General features: G+C 36.6%; 1 protein-coding gene across 3 annotated transcripts in view; it reads left to right on the top strand.

Moving 5' to 3' along the window:
• LOC129437686 (NACHT, LRR and PYD domains-containing protein 3-like) overlaps positions 1-12,967 on the top strand; it is a 36,828-nt gene that overhangs the window by 722 nt on the left and 23,139 nt on the right. Inside the window, exons 2-10 of one of the 3 annotated variants that reach the window (XM_073863183.1) lie at positions 834-907; positions 1,063-1,167; positions 1,339-1,443; positions 1,730-1,843; positions 4,453-4,551; positions 4,724-6,535; positions 7,880-8,050; positions 9,168-9,341; positions 10,268-10,441. In XM_073863183.1, the coding sequence (XP_073719284.1) occupies positions 1,070-1,167; positions 1,339-1,443; positions 1,730-1,843; positions 4,453-4,551; positions 4,724-6,535; positions 7,880-8,050; positions 9,168-9,341; positions 10,268-10,441 (2,747 nt within the window). In that variant the 5' untranslated portion in view covers positions 834-907; positions 1,063-1,069. Of the gene's footprint in view, positions 1-344; positions 908-1,062; positions 1,168-1,338; positions 1,444-1,729; positions 1,844-4,452; positions 4,552-4,723; positions 6,536-7,879; positions 8,051-9,167; positions 9,342-10,267; positions 10,442-12,967 lie in introns of those variants that run through there. The other 2 variants (XM_073863184.1, XM_073863182.1) reach the window with 2 other exon arrangements.

Raw genomic sequence — 12,967 nt, 5'->3', positions numbered from 1 at the left:
TTATTTACTGGCAAGAGTTTGTTCAAAGTTAAATAAATTTTAAATATTAACAAGTCTTTATCTTTACAGAATAAAACTATACAATAACAGCCTCATGCAAAGCATTCTGGGAACCAGAAGTCATCATCAACCTTTTTCTGTTTTTTGCTTCAGATTTTGTTTCCCAGCATGTTTTGCTTGATGCTGTTTTTTTTTAGTTTTACTGTATAAAGACAAAGACTTAATGTTTAATGTTCATTTAACTTTGAACAAAATGTTGCCAGTTAAAAACATAAATGTAAATCTACTGTAAATTACCGGCAATCTAGCTGCAATTTCTACAGAATTTTTTTACAGTGTGTTTTTTGCACCAGCCTCCAGACTGATATGCCTAAAAAATCTCTTAGGAAAACTTTTTAATAACAAGTGCATTTTAAAACATTTAAGCATATCTTCAAGTGACAAAATCACAGAAAAGCTACATCAGCAAATCAAGTATCATTTTCCATACACACCTTCATCAGGAAATATATTTTGTTTGAAGTATAGTATTTGTGTTTATTTTCATTTTCTTTAATTTTCATTTATTTTTAAACACATCATCTAATCCAGCTGGCCGTAATGGTCAAACACTGAACCTTTTGGTGTACCTAGTTTTACCTGGTTTGATTATATTGTGTATTTGTAAAGTATCGACAACATCCAAATTACATTCTCGGAACATTACCAAACATAATAACAACTTATTACAGCATTGCAAAAAAACTGTAAATCATTCACAAAATGAAATAATAAAATAACATACATGTACTGTAGATCAATATATTGCATATATTCTGTTACGTATGTGGCAGGGTGCCATGTTTTGTATAGTGATTGCATTATAAATGCCTCACGATGAGAGAAGATCACCCTGAAGTAAGTTATAGTAAGTCAACTAACTGTCTCCTTGTACTAAATATGATTGTTGTTTAGTTGTGTGAAGCTTTGCATTTGAAAGAAAAAGGGTCATCAAAATAAAAACATGAAAGAATAAATTAGATTTCCTCAATATTTAATCCATCATTTTAATTTTTACTGAAGTCCAACAATGCAAGAAAGACCTGAGTCCAGCTGTGTGTCTATGAAAAGTAACCAGTCAATCGAACAACCAGTAAACCTGAAGGATAAAGACACTTGTGAGCACAGGTATAATGCTCTGGATCAAACATAACCATATAAATATTCCTCTGTATTCATGACAATTTACAGCCATTAGGTAAATAGAAAATTATTTTACAATAGAAATTGTTAGAAATACACAGCTATAAATTGTAATGTCAACCCACTCTATTAAGTTTAATATTTGATCTCTTACAGAGGCACCCAACAGGAGAGACCAGAGCCCAGTTGTGTGTCCATGAGGAGTAACCAGTCTATAGAACAACCAGTAAACCTGAAGGATAAAAACACTCGTGAGCACAGGTGACCACAGTCCTGGATTAATTTCTTTACGTCCATTCAGCAAATAAAATATTGAATAGTTTTAAAACATTTATTTTAAATCACAAATTGAAAATTAATTCATGATGAAATTAATAATGCAAAAACACAAATTATAATCATGTGTGGTGAATAATAGATACATTCAAGACTGAATAACAAGGGAAACTTGAACAATAGGTGATTTCAAAATAAGAGTATTACAAAATAAGAAATAAGACACTCAATTTGTAACAATTTAATACGTTTTGTTAATGCTCTGTTACAGTGAAATTCAGCAAGAGAGATCAAACTCATCTGATCCCAGCTGTGTGTCCATGAGAAGTAACCAGTCTATAGAACAACCAGTAAACCTGAGGGACCGACACACTTCTGAGCACAGGTGAAGATTAAGTTATTTTGTATTTATTACATACAACAAATAAAATATTCCAAATCAATAAACGTATTAAAGGAATATTCCACTTTCCTAAATATAAACGGATAATTTACTCACCCTTATGTCATCCAAGATGTTTATGTTTTTCTTTGTTCAGTCGGAAAGAAATTAAGTTTTTTGAGAAAAAACATTCCTGGATTGTTCTCCATGACTTTAACAGTTAACAGTAAAATCAACAATGCCGTTTAAAATTGCAGTTTAGATGCACTTCAAAGGGCTTTAAACGATCCCAATGGAGGCATAAGGGTCTTATCTAACAAATTATTTTCAACATCAACTTTTTGTGTGACCTTACGTACTAATCACGTAGAAAAGTCACTAACTTCTAACATCACTAACTTCCTACTAAAAATATTTCTGCCAACTTTAAGAGTGGCATCTAGAAGTCTGAGACCATATTGTATTGCTGAGATTCAATCTAAATTATGGTTCTAATATGTAATTTTCACCACCAGAGGTTGCAAAACAATAACCAAGCCGTGGCTTAATAAAGATGTCAAGATACTTGGAATAATAAAAGTCTTATTCTGCACATCCATTGCCAGTGAAAATCAACGTAAAGGGAATCAAAAATCATGTTCAACAGAGTGGCTTGATAGAAACAAAAACAGAGTGCTGTGCTTAACACCACAATTACTTCTTTTGCATGCGTCTTAGCACAGATTGATCAACGTATGACATCAAAGTATCGTGAGAGCAACTCAACAGTACTGCTGTCAAACTGCTCTTAAGATACTTCAATGTAAAATGCTGTTCAGTCTGTGCAGCAGGCAGAATCAAGTCGAACAAAAACAAAATTTCCTTGACCATGTTTGCAGTAAATTTGAAAATTTGAGTCTCATCAGCATAAGCACTATTCGAACGGGATTAGTTTTCCAAACGACGTTTGAGTTTCAACGTGTCCCCCAGGACGTCTGTGATTTTATGTACCGATTCGGACAGGAGTAAAATGATGCAGGCTATTCCAGAGATGGGAGTGTCTGTTTCATGCATTTGGGCGTTGCAGTAGCACGTGCTCTGGATACGCGTGTTTGTAATGTTTAATATTTTGCTTTAAATTGTTAAATTATGACAGAACATGTAATTTATTAATTTAATTTTAACAAATCAAAATAAAATATACAAATTCTACTAAAGTAACGCTAGTGTACGTGTTTTGTATAACTGTCTGCTTATTATAAACACAAATAAATGAAGAAATAATGATTAATAAAATTTATTATCTTTATTAATTAACATTACCATTCCGGAGTTGAACAACTTTGAACGGAGCTTCTTATGACGTTAATGATATTACAGTGGCCAGTCTTAACAGTGTTTGATATTCAGCTCGTCTTGATTCAATTATTTTATTTTGACTCAGAACATACAATATACGCGCATTAGTAAGACCTTACAGCCGATCCCGTTGGCCAAAACACGAAACGAACCGCGTTTTCAAAAGATATTGTGGGCAAACACAGACATTTGCATTCGGACAGGATTTAATTTCTCAGAGGACCTCTGAGTTCAGCGAAAAGCAGTAGGTAAATTGCTCTGGAATTCTTACGGAGGTCGTCAGAGAAAAACACAGACATGGCCGATTCGGACGGGATTAAAACCACAGAGGACCTCTGAGAAGCACGATTTTCTCAGAGGTCCCCCTGTAAAACTAATCCCGTCCGAATAGGGCTATAGAAATGATACCTTATATCAATGGAGCTTAAAAGCGGTAATGGTGGAAATAAATAAAGACTAAAAAGTAAGGGTCCTAGAACTGAACCATGAGGGACAACACAAGAGACTCCAAAGTAAGACATATAGGCCTGGTTTCACAGACAATGCTTAGCTAAAGCCAGGACTAGACCTTGGTTAAATTAAAATAAATTAAGATACTTACTGACCCTAACAATATATTTGTTATTTCTGGCACTGTTTAAACTGGTTTAGATGTTACCTAGCAAGACACAGACAGTTCATTGCTATGGGGGATTATCCCCCAGTTTCACAGACAAGACGTAAGGCTAGTCCTAAGAAGCATGCTTGAGCTGTCTCAACTGAAAATAACTTGCAATGATAGATCTTATGTGGCAGGCAGTGGTTCATGTAGGTTGTCTACAAATCAGAAGGTTGGTGGTTCAATCCCTGGTTCCACCTGACCAAGTGTCAAAGTGTCCTTGAGCAAGATATCTTACCCCAGCCGCTCCGGACGAGCTGGATGGCGCCTTGCATGGCTGCCACCACCGTCAGTGGGTGAATGTGAGGCAATATATGTAAAGCCCTTTGGATGGCCATGGGTCTTTGAAAGCACTATATAAATGCAGTCCATTTACCATAAAAATGTAGTCCATTTATGCCAGTGCTATTGATTTGTGTCAAGATACTCACCAGTATCCTTTTTTCTAAAGCATGTTTATAAAAGATGCTTAAATAACTTAATTTAATTAAGGCATGGCCCTAGCTAAGCCTTGTCTGTGAAACCAGGCCTTAGTAATTTAAAAATGAAAAAGTGAAATCTTAAGGATAGTCTGTTACAGTTTCCTTAAATCTAAATAATATTCATCATTTGTCAGAATCCAGCAGAGGAGATCTGACTTACCTGAGCCCAATAATGTGTCCATGAGAACTGATGACCAGAAAATAGAGCAACCAGTAATAATCTTTAAAAACAGGTACTGTTTACAACACTAAATACATTTAATGCATATTCTATTTTCAGAAATTATGAACAAAGTCTAAAACCAGTTTTTACCAGCTAATGGACATGTTAAGCTCCGTACTATTAAAATCACAGTTGACTCTCTGTGAGTATAATTTGAAATGTTTGTTATTTTTTTCTTACAGCAATGGTTCTCAACTAGTGTTAGATACATTTAAAACAAATCTGATTAAGAAATTTCAGTGCTTGTTTGAAGGAATAGCAAAGCAGGGAAACCCAACACTGCTGAAAGAGATCTATACAGAGCTGTACATCACAGAGAGTGAAAGAGGAGAGATTAGTAATGAACATGAGGTGAGACAGATTGAGACACATCCCAGAAGAACAACAACAGAGGAGACACCAATTAAATGCAATGACATCTTTAAACCTTTACCTGAACAACACAAACACATCAGAAGTGTGCTGACAAAGGGAGTCGCTGGCATTGGAAAAACAGTCTCTGTACAGAAGTTCATTCTGGACTGGGCTGAAGAGAAAGAGAATCAGGACATCCACCTCATATTCCCACTTCCTTTCAGAGAGATCAATTTGATGAAGGACAAAACACTCAGTCTTTTAGATCTTCTATATCTTTTCTTCCCAGAAACAAAAGAAATGGAAATCTTCAGTGATAAATATAAAGTGTTGTTCATCTTTGATGGTTTGGATGAGTGTCGTATGTCTCTGGATTTTCACAGCAGAGTGAAGTTGTGTGATGTAAGTGAATCAACCTCAGAGGACATGATGCTGACAAAACTCATCAAGGGGAATCTGTTTCCCTCTGCTCTCATCTGGATCACCTCCAGACCAGCAGCAGCTGATCTCATCCCATCTGAATGTGTTGATCGAGTCACAGAGGTACGAGGCTTCAGTGATCCACAGAAAGAGGAATACTTCAGGAAGAGAATCAGTGATGAGAGTCTGTCTGATCAAATCATCTCACACCTCAAGTCATCCAGGAGTCTCTACATCATGTGTCACATCCCAGTCTTCTGCTGGATTTCAGTCACTGTTTTAGAGAGAATATTGAGGGAAGCAGAGAATCAAGAGATCCCCAAGACTCTCACTCAAATGTACACACACTTCCTGATCATTCAGACAAACATCAAACATCAGAAGCACTATGAGAAGAATGTGAAGAATGAAGAGATGATCTTCAAGCTGGGTAAACTGGCTTTTGAGCAGCTTGTGAAAGGCAATCTGATCTTTTATGATGAAGACCTGAGAGAGTGTGACATTGATATAGCAGATGCATCTGTGTACTCAGGATTGTGTACTCAGATCTTCAGAGAGGAGTTTGGCTTGTATCACGGGAAAGTTTACTGCTTTGTTCATCTGAGCATTCAGGAACATCTGGCAGCTATATATGTGCACATCTCACTTGTATATAAAAACGTAAATGTGCTTACCCAAATGACCACACCAAGGATACTGTCTGCATTTTCAAATGTAATGAAATTTGTTTCATCAAAACAAGTTTCAATAACTGAGTTGCATAAGAAAGCTGTGCATATGGCTTTAAAGAGTAAAAATGGACATCTGGACCTTTTTCTTCGTTTCCTTCTTGGGCTATCAGTGGAGTCGAATCAGTTTCTTCTAAAAGGTTTAATGGCACAGACAGGAAACTTCTGCCAGAGTAAGGAAGAAACTATTGAGTACATTAAACAGAAGATCAGACATAACCCTTCTCCTGAGAAAACCCTCAACCTGTTCCACTGTCTGAATGAGCTGGATGATCAATCAATATGGAAGGAGATCCAAAAATTTTTGCAATCTGGAGAAATCAGAAAAATGAAACTCTCCTCTTCACAGTGGGCTGCATTAATTTTTGTGTTGCTGACTTCAAAGCAGGAGATGGATGAGTTTGTGTTGAATAAGTTTGTTGGAAAACAGCATACATCAAATGAAGTAATTCTGAAATTGCTACCTGTGATTAAAATGTCCAGATCAGTTCAGTAAGTACAAGTTAAGATGTAACGCACGCACGCATGCACACACACACACACACACACACGCACGCACGCACGCACGCACGCACGCACGCACGCACACACACACACACACACACACACACACACACACATGTTGGGTTTCCATGTTTTGTGTGGACATTCCATAGACGTAATGCATTTTATACCATACAAACTGTATATTCTATTCCCTTCCCCTAACACAAACCCTAACCCCAACCATCACAGAAAACTTTCTGCTACCTTAGATTTTCAAGAAACATCATTCTGTGTGATTAATAAGCTTGTTTTCTCATGGGGACTTCACAATTGGTCCCCCCAACGTGATAATTACCAGCCCCCCCCCCCCACACACACACACACAAACACACTACTCGACTAAATTATTTTTCACAGTCTTACAAACTCTTAAGTGATATTTAGTTTATAAAGCATATTCTTAATTTATTATAAATACTTTAAATACTTAAATAAATACTTTTTACAGTATTTTGTCTCAAGATCAGTTTATAAAGTTTAATTAACCTTGATTATAAAATGTTACCATGGACCAAGAAAAACACTGATAAGGGTCAAGTTTTGAAATTGAGATTCATACATCACATGAAAGCATTAAATAAATAAATAGGCTTTCCATTGGTGTATGGTTTTTTACGATAGGACAGTATTTGGCCGATATACAACTATTTGAAAATCTGGAATCTGAGGTTGCAAAAAAAGAATCAAAATATTTCAAGTTGTACAAATAAAGTCCTAATCATCACATATTAGTAATAATAAATATATATTTTTATATTATTATGGTAAGAAATTTAGAAAATATCTTCATGGAACATGATCTTTAACTAATATCCTAATGATTTTGGCATTAAAAAATGTATGTCCCACTTGTGACTGGTTTTGCAGTCCAGGGTCATAATAAAAGCACCTTTTTGCAAATAAAAGGCCAAGGTTGGCTACTTTGAAGATCTAGCACAAGAATCTAGCTCAGTCTTTGATTAATTTTTCCCATAAACAAATTCCCATTGTTAACGCACGCTGGAACCCTATTGTACCCTATTGTATCCTTTTATTGCACAAAAAGTGTTTGGGTGTCAGAGCCTACAAGTCGTAGAGACCAAATGGGTGGGATGGTCTACTGAGATTCCTTTTGTGTGTTGCTATTTCTCCGTTTTTTTATTTTTATTATTAATTCAGTGTTCAGACTGCACGAGGCAAATCGATGCTTGTGCAAGTGACAATCACACAGTGTGAATGATCAAACACGCAATCTAAGAGATCTAAAAGAATCGCCAACAAGTGTATCTAGTTTTGTTTTTTCTTTTACAGCCTAAATGATCTTTACAATGCTGCTGAAGGTGTTACTGCACTGGCTTCAGCTCTAGGATCAAGTCCTTCACACATCAGAGAACTGACTCTGTCTAGAAATAACTGGAACTCGGATATGAGCTTACTCTTTCCTTCACTGGGGGATGCTCACTGTAAACTGGAGAAACTGACGTAAGATCATATGAAACTATCCTTACCAGTCATCAGAAGAATTTAAATAGAATTTTAATTGCTATCTTTGGTGGCAAGAAAAGCATCTTACTTGGAACCAAACACTTATGGGGTGTTTTTGGAGAGGTTTTAGCACATACAGTATATATTGCGTCATCTTCAAATAATAATTATGTGACTTAAGTCCTATTCGGACTATTAGTTAGTATTAGTTTTACATACTGTAGGGAGGTGGGGTAAAGCAATTTTTATAAGAGCTTCTCTGTGCAGTATTACAGGCATACTGTTGTAAAATTACATTACTCCATCTACCCCTGTAAAACTAATCCTGTCCAAATAGGGATTTACTTGCATCAAGTGACCTGAAAATGCGAATAAACAGTTTTTATTGCAGTTTATACATCTCTTCTGAATTGCCCGATAAACCATTGGCTCAAAGCACCACACGTTGCTTTTAATCACAGTCTCCCTGTGGCTTGTTCGCTCAGTGTTTTACCCAAGTAAAAGAAGTTATTTTAAAATAAATTTCAGCCACACATTCCTAATATTAGATTTCGAGGGAAGGTTTTCAACAACATGTTGGTTGCTTAATTGGACGCTCTATGCGATTTGCATCGCGCCACTAGTTTCACTTCCCTACTATGTCATGCGCGACACAGTGGGCGGGGCTACCGAAGTAGACATTGATGTTTTTCTGTGGAGGCAGTTTTTAAATGATCGGCTGCGTCACAGATAGGCACATTCCAGAATGTGCCATTTGCTGGGCATAACTGTTGATATTTCAGTAACAAGGACGTTTTCAGTTCTGAAACTTACAGGATGTTCGTTCAAGTAGGATGACTTCAATTATAACAAATGCTCAAGTTAAAATTGATTTCTTAATTCACCGCTCCTTTAACATGTAACTTCATGGATATATAATATAGTGTTGCAAGCGCTTATTTATCAAATGAACATGAAACATTTTCAGTCTTTATCTTCTACAGTAAGTTACTGGCAACCAGCTGCATAATTAGAGTAAATTTTTTACAGTGTGGTATAAGATTTAGATTTGTCTTCCAGAAGTTATTGGAATAGCTAAACAATGTTGTCCTTATGTGTCATTGTCTTTATGTAGGATCTCTCAATGTTATATCACATATGAAGGTTGTGCTGATCTGGCTTCTGCTTTAAAACTAAACCCCTCACACCTGAAAGAACTGAATCTGTATGATATTGAAATACAAAATTCAGGAGTAAACTTGCTGTCTGCAGTTCTGGAGAATCCTTACTGTAATCTGGAGACATTGGGGTGAGGCACAAATTATTTGTTTTTAGTTTTAAACAAATCAAAGTTGGGTTTATTAGTTTGTTGCTCATAGTGTTAACATGGTGTGACTGTTTTCATATAAAGATGTGTTCCTCTGTAAAAACAATACTTGCATTATTAAGTATTTGAAACATAATTAAATTAACTTAAATTCCATGTAACAGAGTCTTTTTTCCGCGCATTACCAGCGTAAGCTGGTCTGTGGCCAAAGATACCATCTAATAGACCGTATCACTGAGTTGTTTTGTGGTCTGAACCACTCTTGATTGTTGTGGTCTTTAAATCTTTTGTAGTCATGTTTCAGTTTCTTTTATTTACAGCACTGTTTTGCTGAGTAATTAATGGCGCTAGCTAAACTGAAATACATGGAAATATTTTCGCATCATCCCATCAAAATCACTTTGGATTTCCTTCGTGGCATAAATGTTAAAGTGTTGTTCCAGCCAAATATCAAAATGACCCCATGATTTACTCACCCCCATGCAATCCGAGATAGATATGTCCATCATCTTTCAGACAAACACATTTAGAGTTAGTTTAGTAAAAGTCTTTGCTCTTCCAAGCTTTATAATGGTAGAAATCAGGGATCAGGAAACAACTTCTAAATTTAAACATTCAAAAAGTGCATTTATCCTTTACAGAGGTAATCCACATGGCTCCAAGGGGTTAATATATGTCTTCTGCCGGTAATCAATGTAATTTTGTAACAAAAATATCCATATTTAAAATTTTATAAATTGTAATAATTAACTTAATGCGATTCACAAGAAAGTTTTAGCGTAGTGGGTACTTCTGGAAAACAGTTCTGGAACTATTTCATACAGTGTGATACCCCCTATTAAGGCATAGGGTAGTCTTTGTTTGACTGGATGTTCTAACAGAGCTTAAAGTGTTATTGTTCTCTTCAGGTTACGGAAGTGTGGTATCACAGATAGAGGTTGTGCTGCTCTAGCTTCAGTTCTGAGATCAAACCCCTCACACCTGAGAGAGCTGGAACTGTCATGGAATAAAGTAGGAGACTCTGGTATGGAACTGCTTTCTGCTGAATTGGCAAGTCCACATTGTAAACTGGAGGTATTGAAGTAAGTAAAGTCTTTCTGAGAGTCACATATGTCAAGGTCCTTATGAAAAAATGTATTTGTAAAACATTGCTAGCAGGGTTTAAAGTTAGATATTTGGTGTGTGTGTGTGTGTTATTTGTTCAGAATTGAAGGTATGTTGCAGTGGTAGTACACACATTTGAGACTATGGGAGTGCAGGATTGAGTCTGAATGCATTGTGCCATATGACTAATGGACTAGGATTGTGGAATACCTAGTTGCCTAATAAAATCCTAAGTGAACAAAAACATTGCATCATTAAAATAACCAGCATCATATGACTTTTAAAAGGTGATTTACAGATTTCCCTGGTGAAAAAACAGCATACCAGCAAGACCAGCATATGTTGTGTTTTGGTGCTGGTTTGCTAGTGAACACCAGCTAAACCAGCATCAAACCAGCATCAGCACCAGCATTAGCACCAGATAAACCAGCAACAAACCAGCATTAGCACCAGCTAAACCAGCATTAGCACCAGCATCCCACGCTGGTCATACCAGCATATGTTGTGTTTTGGTGCTGGTATGCTGTGACCACCAGCTAAACCAGCATAGACCAGCATAATTCCCATGCTGGTTTGATGCTGTTTTTTTCAGCAGGGTTTTTGGTCACAACCATAGACATTCATGTTACATGGTGCTCTGGAATGATTGATTCTGATTAGTCAGTAGTCAGTGATTCAGATACTGTAGACATTCCAAGGTCTGTTATCCCCAGATAACAACCACCTGATTTAAGTCTATACATCTATGCATTCATCCATTTTCCCATTTTCCAAACTGGCTTATATGCAACGTCACAGGAGGATTGGAGCCTTTCCCAGCATCTTGGGTCACAGGCAAGATACACTTTGGACAGATGGCCATTCCATTGCAGGGTATTCACAGACACACACTGTCACAAACTGCACTAAACTGCTTCTCCGGGACCAAAGTGTCAAAGTCATAGGCAAGCTACCCAAATTAACACCACACAAGCAACAGAAGATGATCCAGAGAGGCAGGCAGAGAACAAAACAAGAAACCAGGAAACAGGGACCAATGAAATTGCAGTGTGACATCAATAAGACTAGTTTGAATGAATGAACGGCTATAAACAGTCAGAGGCCTGGTTTCCATTACAGATTTCTAAATAATGATAAATAACTTTTGCGAATTGACAGTGTTTCCATTAACTAATGTTATGCAACTAAAACATAATGTTTCCTCTTGCGATAAGTCTTTCCAAAACTCATAGGGACAGATGTTAATAGGTTTACCTTTCAAAGCCATCACACTAGTGTGTTCGACTTGATGCAGCAGAGTGCAGGCTTAGCCAGACACAAACAAGGAAGCCCCTAACTGTGAATACAGTTTTTACATAACTGTGTTTGTTGTGTTAAATTGTTGATAATAAATAGATTGAGAAATATTTAAAAGGTGAAGGCCTAACTTCAAAAAACAAATGAAGGGGAAGAGTGCTGTTACATTCTTGCCTCTATCCTTAATGCTTTTCTAGTCTTGTGTCAAGATTGTGACAGTCCACATGTTTTGTGTGGAAGCACATGGCTATTGCTTGTAATGACATACCATGTGCTCTCCTGTCCTGCCGCTTGACTCAGCCCCTGGCTTTTTTTTATTCTGTTTAATGGCCTTGTGTTTGCTGTCCTGTCCTGGTTAATTTTGTAAGTTCCTGTATCAAGTCAAGTTAAGTCAAGTCTTTGTCACTTTGTCTATTGTTAAGTTTAGCCAAGTCAAGTCTCTTTAGCATTTTGTCTGCATTGTTTCATGTTGTTTTACCTCCTCATGGGCTTTGTTTTTCCCTGTTTTGTTTGTTAAATAAAGTTACCCTGATCCGTCTGTGCATGGGTTCTGTCTCTTGCAAACCATAACAGGTACTGGATGATGCTTCAGGTCACTAAAGACCTGAGGTATGCATTTAAGGGTTAAACATGTATTAACTTAAAGCCACTAGGAAATTATTTGTCTTTATGGAAGGTTTGCTTTGCTTACAAAAGAGATAATAAAATATTTCAATTCAATATTTTGTGTCTAGGAACTCGTGTTGCAGCTGTGCAATAAGTGGGAAAATGTACATCCAGCTGGTTGTTATCACAAATAAGTCCCTTCAGGTTGATACAGTACCTCTCCACTATTGGGATTTATTGTGCTTATCTACTGGCTGGCTGTATGTTATTCCTAACATAAACTATGAACTATACAGTGCATTGAGAAAGTATATAGACCCCTTCACTTTTTGCAGTTTTGTTGCAGTCTGATACAAACTGTACAATCTACAATCTATGTAAAATTTTTTCCTCATTAATCTACACTCAGTACCCTATTATGACAAAGTGAAAACTGAATTTTAGAAACCTCTGTAAATTTAATATCAAATTTGCATAAGTAAAGTATTTAGACTAGGGTGGCCATTCGTGCCAGTTCCGCCGGACACATCCCAAACAAGAGACAGCTCAGAGACAGAATTGTTGGAAGGCACAGACTTTGGAAGGCTTAAAAAAATGTGTGC

The sequence above is a fragment of the Misgurnus anguillicaudatus genome, chromosome 24, assembly GCF_027580225.2.
Source record: "Misgurnus anguillicaudatus chromosome 24, ASM2758022v2, whole genome shotgun sequence".
Classification (NCBI taxonomy): Eukaryota; Metazoa; Chordata; class Actinopteri; order Cypriniformes; family Cobitidae; genus Misgurnus; species Misgurnus anguillicaudatus.
The sequence above is the reverse complement of the archived record's forward strand: the minus strand, read 5'-3'. Positions and strand labels throughout refer to the sequence as shown.